We start from the raw sequence: 12,267 nt of genomic DNA, 5'->3' as shown, positions 1-12,267 counted from the left end.
TAACAGAATCAATGAAAGACTGCACCAACTTGGGTGTTCATCCTGCATGCAAAAAAATGTGCAAATGGAAAAATAAATAAATAAGCAATAAGTATTGAAAACATGAGGTGAAGAGTTCTTGAAAGTAAGTCCATAGGTTGTAGGAGCATTTCAATGATGGACCGAGTGAAGTTATTCCATTTGGTTCAAGAGCCTAATGGTTGAGGGGTAATAACTGTTCCTGAACCTGGGGATGTGTGTCCTGAGGCTTCTGTACCACCTTACTGAAGGCAGCAGCAAGAAGAGAGTGTGTCTTAGGTGGTGGGGGTGCCTGATGATGGATGCCACTTTCTTGCGACAACATTTCATGTAGATATTATCACTGGTGGGGAGGGCTTTACCTGTGATGGGCTGGGCTGTATTCACTGCTTTTTATAGATTTTTTCATTCAAGGGCATTGGTGTTTCCATACCAGGCTATGATGCAGCCAGTTAATATGCTCTCCAGTATACATCTATGGAAGTATGTCAAAATTTTAGATGTCATGCCAAATCTTCACAAGCTCCTAAGGAAGTAGAGGTGCTACCATGCCTTCTTCATAATTGCATTTAAATGCTGGGCCCAGTACAGGCCCTTCAAAATAATAACACAGAGGAATTTAAAGTTGCTGACTCTCTCCACCTCTCCTGCTCCAATGAGAACTGGCTCATGGACCTCTGGTTTCCTTCTCTTGAAAGTCAATAATCAGTTCCTTGGTCTTGCTGACATTGAGTAAGAGGTTGTTGTTATGGCACCACTCAGCCAGATTTTCAATCTCCCTCCTATATGTTAATCAATAATTGCAAGAAACTTTTACCACACTATCAAAAACCCTTATTTATCTATATTGATTATTGAATTTTTAATAATGAAGTGTTTGTGAATGCTAATATTAAGCAAACTGGGTCACTTACATACATTTTCTTTAAAAGAATTTTTTGTTAGCCACCTGCCACCTATGGGAACAGTGTTTTTCTCATTTGATGAGGTAATGGGGAAATCAGACTGTTTCTACGGTATTGAGCATAAATATTTTTCTTGGTGCTTTGTGAAAGATAATAAAATATTGGAATCCAGAGTTTGTAGGCCATAGCGGAGCATATAAATGATTGAGTTATTGCTATCCAGATGGGACAGTGGTGGTTTAAGGAGGCGGTATAGACTAGGAATAAATTGTCTGAATTACTCCTATTCCCTTGTTATAAGAAGGAGATGTACTGCGATTTATTTTTACAGGGTGTCTGTCATTGGAATTCAGTGCAGAAAGCCACCCACACACTCCCTGTACACGTTGACTGCTTCACAGATATTCCATATATTTGTATAAAAATGAGGAAAGAAATACTGTGCCACTGAACTGAAATAATAATATTCAAATAAAATTGACAGAAAGCGAATAAACTTCAGTCTGGATTCTGTCTGTAATGCTATTTGTTTCCTTTCTTTCGATACAAATGTTTGTCTTGGTGGTAATGGACAGGAGGAAGCTGTAGGACAGGGTGCACTTGGCAGGTTTCCCCAGGGTATACAAACACAGCTGTGAAAACAGTGTGGGGCTTGTGGAGGAAACAGAGCCAAAGGGAGGAATAGGCTTACGGGAGGTGGGGGATGGGAGGGCCAAATGACATGACTTGGCACCAACAGTTCCCACAAGGCAGCTCAACCTCAAATGTTAGCTGTCTGTTTACAAAGATCTTTTTGATGGTGCTGATTGATATCATAAAAATTATCACATATTATTCTCCTTAGAGTTTGTTTAATATCAGAACGATTAAACAAAACATTCTCAAACAAACATAAAATGTTGTAGCTCAGCAGGTCAGGCAGCATCTATGGGGGGGAGGTGGGGGAGATAAAGTACAGTTGACATTTTGGGCCAAGATCCTTCAGCTAAACATTCTGTTGACCTTGATAAGCTTGAGAAGGGAAAAGAGAACCCTCAAAGACTTCTACTTTCCATAATGAAATCAAATGTTCAACTGAAGCCCAACACCAAAGTGGCAAATTGTAAACCATTTGCTTTTGAAGTCATTTGGATCATTTGTTGAAGAAAGAGTATTTTAATTTGGTGATTTGGTGTATATTGTGTCCAAAATCTCAAATTTTGGGGTTTGAGGCATACTGGCAAGAACAGCAGCAGTTACCCATTAGAAAGTGGCGATGAGGGATTGCTATCATCTACTGAAGGTACTCCCACAGTTCTGTTGATTTTTGGCCCAGTAATGAAGGAAAAGCTTTATATTTTCCATTTAAAATGATGTGTAGTGTTGGGTAGAAGGAGGATGGGTATAGCAGAACTGCAGGTGGCGGTGTTCCTGTGTGCCTGTTGTTCTTGTCCTTGGTGGTGGGGATCAGAGTATGAAATACAGTATTTTAGCTGATATTTAAATAGCTAAACATTATATATAACTTTATTAAATTATCCACTGAGGGCAGATGAAGGTTCCAGAAGTATCTTTACTGATGTCAGTTGCCCACAAATGAGTGCAAAAGACAAGGCTCAAATGTCAAGTAGGTGATCCATTTTGGCCAGACCTTGTAGTTTCCCAGTCACAAAAGTTCACCTTCAGCTAATTTGATTCACAGTGTTTGGTAAATGTACTGGATACAAAAGAAAAGTGAAGTGACATTGGAACAGCTGCAGTTCTGGGTAGAACTAACAATTATAAAGAAACACCTACTAATGTAAGATGTGTTAAAAATTATGCAGAACAGGGTGAAGAGAAGTAGTTTAAAAGGACAGTAAAATCTGAGAGACAATATGTAAATCTCTCTGTCTCTCTCTCTCTCTCTCTCTCTCTCTCACACACACACACACACACACACACACACACACACACACACACACACACACACACACACACACACACACACACACACACACATACACACACACACACACACACACACAATGTGGTGGATATAGTTGAGTCCTTCATGCTGGAAAGCAGGATCCATCATCAGGGACCCCCACCACCTAGAATCTGCTCTGTTCTCTTTTCTGCCATCAGGAAGAAGGTACAGGAGCAGTAGGGCTCGTACCACCAGGTTCAGGAACAGTTATTTTCCCTCAACCATCAGGCTCTTGTACCAAAGTGGATAACATCTCAAACTTCCAGTAATTGTCTCCCTCCCTTCTTCTCCATTTCCCCATTCCTATTTCTTTTTTTCACCTTAACTGCTTACTTGTCCATCACTTCTCTCTGGTGCTCCTTTCCTTTCTTCCATGGCTGTCTGTCCTCTCCTATCAAATTCCCCCTTCTCTAGCCCTTTATCTTTTTCACCAATAGACCTCCCAACACTTCACCCTCCTCTACCGTTTTCACCTATTACCTACCTTGTACTTCTTCCTCCTCCTTCCCCCACCTTTTTACTCTGACTTCTCATCTTTTTTCCCCGGTCGTGAGGAAAGGTCTTGGCCTGAAATGTTGACTGTTTAGTCTCTTTCATCGATGCTGCCTGGCCTGTTGAGTTCCTCCAGCATTTTGTGTGTATAACTCTTCTCAACTTCACTTGGCCCATCATTGAAATGTTCCCACAACCTATGGACTTACTTTCAAGGACTCTTAATTTCATGTTCTTAATATTTAATGGGTACATTTAATGTCAGAGAAATGCATACAATATACATCCTGAAATTCTTTCTCTTCACAAATATCCACGAAAACAAAGGAGTGCCCCAAATAGTGAATGACAGTTAAATGTTTGAACTCCATAGGGCTCCCCCATCTCACGCACAAGCCACAGCAAGGCAATGACCCCGCCCTCCACAAAAAAAATCATCAGCTCCCTCCATTGAGCACTCAACCATGCACCAAAGCATCAATAAAGACAGACTTGCAGTGCTCCAAAGACTATTTGTTCACCCAGTTATTTGATGTACCACTATGTGTGTGTGTGTGTGTGTGTGTGTGTGTGTGTGTGTGTGTGTGTGTGTGTGTTTGTTTCAAGGATAAAGGGGTGTCCCCATTTCACAGCGAGAGGGGAGGCATAACAAGCAACTCGTTGATTTATGATGTTAAATGTCTGTGGCATTGCTTTTTCTGAGCTCTGTGCCCAGAGAATCAGCCCTGAGGCTCTGGTCTCTGGACACGCAGCCAGCAGCTAACCCACTGCTCCTGATGTTCCATGTTTCCCTGCGACACCAGCCGGTCTTCAGAGCCACAAAAGTCCAGCACCCTGAAGGCACACTAGTCTTCCAGGCTGTGTTCTTGGGATATCAAAAAGCAGACTGTCCTGAGGCCCTGAGAGTGGCTCCCATTCCCGCAAAGGACCAAAGTCAGAGTGTAACTCCAGGTCAGGGTCTTCAAAAGATATTGAAGGGATAAAATTGAAATCCAAATTGAATAAATATCAGAAAGAATTCATAAAAATTGCATTGGCAGTAGCCAAAAAGGCTATTGCAGTTACTTGGAAATCAGATTTACAGTATAGATCGTTGGAAGAATGAAATTTTTAACCACATTCCAGTTGAAAAAATTACTTATAATTTAAGAGATAAATATGAAATATTTCTGAAAATTTGGCACCCTTATTTACAAAAGATAGGATTAAATATATAGGTGCTCTGAAGATAAAATTATTAGTTATCTGGGGAAAGAAAGAAATATACATATTAAAGCTATTATGAACTCTATGGAGCATGTGGGGATCTTCCAATATCCAGGCTTTCTTTCTTTCTTTTTTCCTTTTTTTTTCTAAAAAAGGGGGGAGGGGTTGATAATTTTTTTTCTTTCTGTAACCTATTTGAAAATTCAATAAAAAAATTTATAAAAAAATAAAAAGAACCTTGAAAAGGAAAAAAGATCAAATATATTTATTGCTTATTGATTATTACTTATTTTATGCATGAACATAGTTTGTTATCTTTTGCTCACTGGTTGAATGCTCACGTTAGTGCAGTCTTTCATTGATTCTATTATGGTTATTCTAGTATGGATTTATTGAGTATGCCTGCAAGAAAATGGTGACATATATGTACTTTGATAATAAACTTACTCTGAACTTTGTTTTTCCTTTTGTTTTCATAAAGAATACTAGATTTTGACCCCTTTCATACTAGAATTTTGCATTTTAGTTTAAGTGCTATACCTGAAGCAGTATTATTTTCTCGATTTATATCATCAGTATATTTTAGTAGGCTGATATTCTTGAATACACAAGTAACGCATTTGGCTTTGTTCCACCTGTATTGATTAAATTGTTTGTGCTGCAAATCCATTAGAGTTGGTAAATTGGCAGATCAGCTTATTTCTTGATCTATTTAAATATTGAATTAGAAAAAAACTTTCCATTTAACCAATGCAAAAGAAAAAATTGTTGCCAAGCTTCATTTATATTTACATATGTTGGAATATTTGTGCATTGCCAGCACTTGCTATTTTTAACCTTGTGTGTAATTCTGAGAAGTAATTGGTAAATGGCATTGCTTTTTTGGCAGAGTCATGAATGAAATAGAAAATTAAATAAATTTATTGTATTAAAATTACATTTTCTTACTGTATCTAAGTACTAGTAGTAATATGGAATCCAGCTTCTGAATTTCTATGACATTGACACAACATTATTTTAACAGGAGAAAACCATTATCTCTGAAACAGCGAGAAGGAAGGAGAAGGAGCTAGTAACAAAGGAAATAGAAAAGCTACGAACATCCATCCAGACCCTGTGCCGCAGTGCCTTGCCTCTTGGAAAGATAATGGACTACATACAAGAAGATATGGATTCCATGCAGAATGAGTTATCAATGTGGCGCAAGGAAAACAAAAAGCATGCAGAAACTCTCCTAAAAGAACAAAGGTTAGGAACTGCAGAAACACCGAATACATGTGTACATAGAAGTGTAGAATTGTTTTAATGATGTGGGTTAGTGGATAAGTGCTTTAGAAGAGGCAACATATCTTGGATAAAGCAACATAAACTAAAGGAGCTGAAAAGCAAATATATTTTTGTTAAAAGAAAATTCTTAGCTATTCTCAATTCACTCGTTTCATGTAATGGACTAATTAAACATAATATATTTTGTAAAGAAGAAGATAAAATATGAACAAAAATTTCTCTATGTATACTGGCAGTGGTTCAGCCCTGAAATCCATAGTAAATATCAGCTTTATATTCAATGATTTATTATTAAGTGTAAAATATTTTTGCTAAATATCGGGTCATATTTGCTGAAGTTCAAAGTAAATTTGTTATCAAAATACATAATTATATGTCACCATGTACAACTCTGAGATTCATTTTCTTGCGGGCATTCACAGTAAACACAAAGAAATACAATACACTCAATGAAATTACGCCCCATTAGGAGGGACAAACAGCTGATGTGTAAAAGACAACAAACTGCAAATATAAAATAAAAAATAATAAATATGAGCAATAAATATTGAGAACATGAAGTGAAGAGTCCTTGAAAGCAAGTCCATGGGTTTGGGAACATTTCAGTGATTGAGTGAAGTTATCCCCTCTGGTTCAAGAGACTTTTGGTTGATTGGTAATAACTGTTCCTGAACCTGGTGGTTGACCAAAGTTAGCCAAAATCAGATTTAAAGTGCTATAAAGTGTTTTCCATCTTACAGTTATCGGGGTTGCTGTGTGGCTTCTGGTGGGATAGCAAACTGGCCATAATTCTCACGGTATTCAGAGCACCAACTCAATGCATCTCTCTCTCGTGATTTCTTGCTCACTCTCGTGCTGTTCCCTCTCCTTCGATTTCTCTTGTTCTCTCTAGCACACTCTGACACCCTTTCCCCCACATTGTCAATACTCTACACAGATAGCACCCCTGTTTATTTCACTCTATTCCCTTCCTGTAGTGTACCTGGCTGCAGTCTAACATACCCACTCACTCTTAATCCTTTTCGCTCCTTATGGAGCATTAGGGCCTCAACAGAAGTCCTCCACTTCCTGCGATCTCTAGCAGATGTTTTTGCAGTCTCCCAAGTTTGGCCGGCGGCTTTCAGTTCATCCAAAAGCCTACGTCTCCAGGTTTCCTTTGGGCGACCTCTTCTTCTCTTCCCTTGTGGACTCCATTCGAGTGATTGTTGAGTGCCATTCGACTGGTTCTTCCTCAAGGTGTGGCCGACCCATCTCCACTTCCTCCTCCTTGTCTGGAATACAATGGGCTCTTGGTTTGCTCTCTTCCATAGGTCTAGGTTTGACACTCTGTCGTACCACTTGAGGCGGGGGATCTGCCGGAGGCATTTGTTGAGAAAGGTCTGGTGTTCGTGATTCTCGATGTTTCGGATCCATATAGCAGAATGGCTTTCACATTGGAGCTCAATATACGGAGCTTATTGACAGCAGGCATTCCTGACTGACTCCAGTAGTGACCAGGAACTCTTCGGACAGTCTCCCATCGTGGATGACCCTGCATGAGAAGCCATCATAAAGCTGCTTGATGATATTCACCATCTCTTCCGGTACCCCATAGTGGCGTAAGATGCTCCACATTGACTTTCTGTCCAGGCTGTCAAATGCCTTCTCGAAATCAATAAAACACACATATAGTGGAGATTGCCATTCTATTGTCTGCTCCACAATGACTCTAAGTGTAGCTATCTGGTCAATGCATGATCTCTCTTTCCTGAACCCTGCCTGCTCATCTCTTAAATCTCTGGTCAGTGGCGTCTTTCATCTGCTCCAAGATGACCCTGGTGAGAACTTTGCTAGGAATGGACAACAAGGTGATCCCCCTCCACTTGCCACACAGTGAAAGATCTCCAGATTTTGGCAGTTTCACAAGGAGGCCCTTCTTCCAATCTGATGGGATCTCTCCTGTTCTCCATATCAAATTCAGCAGTATATGCAAATAGTCCACCATAACCTCTCCACCTTCTTTCAATGCTTCTGCAGGAATGTTGTCTTCTCCAGCAGCCTTGCCGTTCTTCAGGCTTTTCAGGGCTTTTCAAATTTCTTGCTTGGTGATTTCACCTATATTGATGTTGAGTGGATCTCCAGGCTCCAGGTCAGGTGGGTTCTGTGGTGGTGGCCTATTCAATACTTCCTGGAAGTGTTCCTTCCATCTCGCCAGCTGATCTTCAACCGAAGTGAGCAAATGGCCTGTCTTGTCTCTAAGAAGTCTGTTGAAATTGCTTTTCTTCCCTCTCAAAAGTTTAGTTGTCGTGTAGAGTGCTTTGAGGTCCCCTTTACTGGCCGCTGTTTCTGCTTGCTCTGCTATTTCATTGAAGTATGACCTCTTGTCCTTTCTGAGCTGTTTTTTCACCTCCTTGGCCATCACGCTGTACCTGTTGGCAGCGATTTGTTTCTGTTGCTGGGTTCTGTTCAAACTCCTGTTTGAGCTTTTTCCTCTCCTCCACCTTCTGCCATCCAAGGTTTACTGTTGACTGGTGGTCTTCCCATTACTTCTTCACAGGCTCCTACAGTGGCCTGCTTGAAGGTAATCCAGGCGTGTTCCGCTGTTCTCTCATCTTGTTCCTCTATTTGAAGAGCCCCAAAGCGGTTTTGCAAGGCGATATGGAAATCTTTCTTGTTCTCTTCCATCTGTAGTTTTCTAACATCAAACTTTATTCACGAGTTCTGTTGCTTCTTCTTGGCTGACAGCTTCATCTTCAGCTTTGTAACAACCAAATGGTGGTCAGATCCAATATCTGCTCTTTTGGCTCTCACATCTTGCAATGAACTTCTCCAGCGCTGGCGGACTATGACGTGATCAATCTGGTTCTCTGTTTGATGGTCAGGCGAGACCCAGATTATCTTGTGGCAGCGTCGGTGGGGAAAGAAGTTACCTCCAATGGTCAGTTCATTGAAGGTACAGAAGTCGGTAAGGAGTTCTCCATTTTCATTCATATTCCCCAAACCATTCTGGCCCATCTCCCTCTCCCTGCCAGTGTTATCGCTGCCTACTTTGGTATTTAGATCTCCCATGACGATCAACATATCTTGCTTAGGTACCTTTCCAACTACTGCTTGAAGCTGGGTGTAGAAGAGATCTTTTTCTTCTTCCTCTGCGTTGTTAGTTGGGGCGTAGCAGAGGATAATGGATACCTTCTGGAATCTGGACTCGAACCTGGCTGTGATGATACGGTTGGACACTGGTTCCCATTCTATCAAACTTCTGGCTGCTGTTTTGGACAACATCAGGGCCACACCAGCCTCATGCCGGTCTTCCTCTTTTTCTTTGCTGGAATAGAGCAGAATTTCTCCCGTCTACAGTTTGGTCTAATCAAAAGTATTCCACCTTGCTTCGCACATGCCCAGGAGTGTGAGGTGGTATCGGTTCATCCCCTTCACTGCCTGTGCACACCTACCTGTCTCCCAAAGTGATCTCACATTCCATGTTCCGATTAGGATAGATTTCTTCTGTGAGAACAGCTTTGGAACCTCCGTTATGGTTTTCCTCGGGTAAAGGAGGGTTGTCAGTCCTGCAGCTTCCTGACGGGTTTGGTTGCAGCGCGTCATCAGCCTCCTGATTGAGGCCCTGCTTTTCCCAAGATCTGGGTTAGTAGTTGACAATCTGTTGACGGTTTCTGTAACAATTGCTTGTTTTACATGAACGGGTTGTTAGCCCATTGCACAACCCCCAACCTGGAAGACCAGGGGTTTTCTGTCGGGGTCACCTTCCCCTGGGTGATGGCATTTCCATGCTAACGAGCTCACCCTGCCCGGGTTTGAAATCAGAGTTTACCCTCTCCTAGATAGGCTGCCATCCAAGGCTAACGAGTCCTATCTACCTGGGTTTGGAATCGGAGTTCCTTCTCCTAGGCTATGTTGGTTTGCGGCACCTTCTTCCATATTATCCGGTGCACCCCTCACACGAGGGATCCCCCATCCACCACCCAGGGGACACGCCTCAACGCTGTATAGCCCCAGCATGAGGATACCCACTCACACTCTCTGGTTTTCCTCTCTGATTAATCTCCCATTCCTCACCCTTTGGTTTCACCCTTCTATTTGATACACTCATCTTGCCCCCCTCATCTGAAGGAGAGGGGGAAATCAGACGGGGTCATTGGGCACAGGGGAGGAGAGGGTGAAGAGAAGATATATGGAAATGTCTTGTCCCAACCCAGCAGAAGATGCTAGAAGCCAGCACATCCCTCCCCATTTATTTTGCCACCCCACCGGTTTCCCAAATACTCATTCATACGTGAGCATTGTGACAATTTGGAACAAAGCAAACAATTTTTTTACTTTGTGCATTGAATTATTTAGTGTAGTGGACAGTGTAGTGGACTGTGTATGTGGAGTTTGCTATGTGAGAGGTTGCAAGGATAAAACACAATGTAACAATTTTAATGCTGCTTGTATTTGAACACAACAATTAAACTTTTATTTTCACCAGCTTAAAAGTACAAGGTTTCCTTTGTCTGTTTATAATGTTGATAATGACCATGTTACAAATCTGAGCTTTTTGTCTGACACTTTCAGCGTTACAGACAGTGCTGTGGAGCCATTAAAAACGGAACTTGCTGAACTAGAACAGCTGATCAAAGACCAGCAGGATAAGAATTGTGCTGTCAAGGCAAACATACTGAAAAATGAAGATAAGATCCAGAAGATGATTTCAAGTATTAACTTCTCTTCAAGAACGTGAGGCAGAAGGATTCTTGCACATTTGGCACAGTCATTAATGTGGTTCAGCTAATAATGTGAAGAAATTATGGCTAGGAGGAATCTTGTAGCAAAGCAGACTAATTGGGTGCAAAACATTATTTTGCATTCCAGTCTCTCAGTCGTTTACATTCCACTAGAGAGCTTATTATACTGTACATTGAAAGAAAGCAAATGAGCACGTAAAATAAAAGCATTGTTTATAATAGTTCTGAAAGCACTAGTTTTACTGTTTTTCTTTGCTTGCTGAAGTTCATGAAGACTTTTAGCAAAAACATTCAATGTGTGCACAAAATGAACTGGTTAAAATTGAAGGGAGGAATTTTACCCACTTTATAGTTGACTGATTGTTACTCTTTATTCTGCATATTTCTGAATGTTTTTAACAAGCTTCAAGGTTCCCTGCAACAACATGAGCATTGCATTAATTACCTCAACACCAAGGCATACAGGCAAACCAACCTCCTGCTTGTTATCCATGGCACTCAACACTGCAGGGGTTTATTTTACCATTGTAGGCTGATGGGTTAGGCTGCCTAGAAGTATCTTTTCAAAAATGCTGATATCTTTTTCATATTATTTTTGATCCTTTGGTGTATTGTAATCTGATCATAGCTCAAAGTAATTGAGTCTCCTGTAATTTACTGGTTAAGGCAACTGGTTGAGATTTTATCTTCTAGTTCTAATGTAAAAATAGCATTATAAAAATAATAGAAATGCAACATCCTAATGTTCTTTTATAAAAATAAGTGAAATTGGTGAACTAAAGGCCGTAATTTAATCTAGGTGTTTAGATTCATGTTGCTTAGCTATTGTAATTTAAAATGTCAAACCGTAACTTTTAAGTCAAAGGGTACCCTGTTATCTAAGGCACTTAATGTAGTAATTGGCCAAAGAACTAAAATATATTACTAAATAAACTGCAACTGTTTTACCAAAGTTACTACAAGCAGAGGCTAGTTCTATCATCTCATCTGTGTGATGCAGATCAGGAAAGCCTGTCAACATGGCAACCTGGTAAATTCAGGAATGCTGACAATGAACAATTCTGTTACCCTAGCATTAATACTAATATATGGCCTGTTAAATGGTGAAACCCCTTTCACAGAGTACAGGTTCATGTCAGTGCTCTCTGAATGAGAACATCGCCCATAATTAACGTATCTAAAGATGTAATGAAGTATTAAGTGTACTCTAGGAGCCATAACTTTTCTTCAGTATGCCCTGTTATCAGGAGAAAAGATGCATTCTCAGCTACTACTTCAACTTTAAAGGCAGTTAAATATTGGAGTCCCTAGCTATTGTTTCGGTAATATTTTGAGGTTGTTGAAGAAGGATTTTAATGAAGCAAAAAGCCAAATCACCATACATTCTGTAGTTATGCTCATTTTTACTTTTGCAGAATACCAAACTAAAATTGCTTCAGCAAACTTTCTTGATATGACCACTGTCTGCTGTTATAATTGTAGACATAATGGAAAAAAAACAAAGGAATTTTCTCTCTTTATTACATGAATGTGGTGCCTGGGACTACCTTTTAAATTTATCAGTGGCAAACTTGTTGGCCAATTTTAAAAACAATCCAATTGTATCTGAGGTTGGTGACCATAACTTACAATTTGTTTTCAAATTTGAATAATGAATATTAAAAGTTTCCAAGTACCCATAAAGCTTGTG

At 40.3% G+C, this 12,267-nt stretch overlaps 1 protein-coding gene across 1 annotated transcript in view; it reads left to right on the top strand.

Moving 5' to 3' along the window:
- Positions 1–10,724, top strand: part of traf3ip1 (TNF receptor-associated factor 3 interacting protein 1) — a 138,352-nt gene extending 127,628 nt beyond the window's left edge. The window contains exons 14-15 of the mRNA XM_059967118.1: positions 5,594–5,817; positions 10,408–10,724. Coding sequence (XP_059823101.1) covers positions 5,594–5,817; positions 10,408–10,573 — 390 coding nt within the window. The 3' untranslated portion in view covers positions 10,574–10,724. The remainder of the gene's footprint in view (positions 1–5,593; positions 5,818–10,407) is intronic.
- The last annotated feature ends 1,543 nt before the right edge of the window (positions 10,725–12,267 follow it).

This window comes from Hypanus sabinus, chromosome 4 (assembly GCF_030144855.1).
Source record: "Hypanus sabinus isolate sHypSab1 chromosome 4, sHypSab1.hap1, whole genome shotgun sequence".
Classification (NCBI taxonomy): domain Eukaryota; kingdom Metazoa; phylum Chordata; class Chondrichthyes; order Myliobatiformes; family Dasyatidae; genus Hypanus; species Hypanus sabinus.
This window is presented reverse-complemented; position numbering and strand designations above follow the sequence as displayed.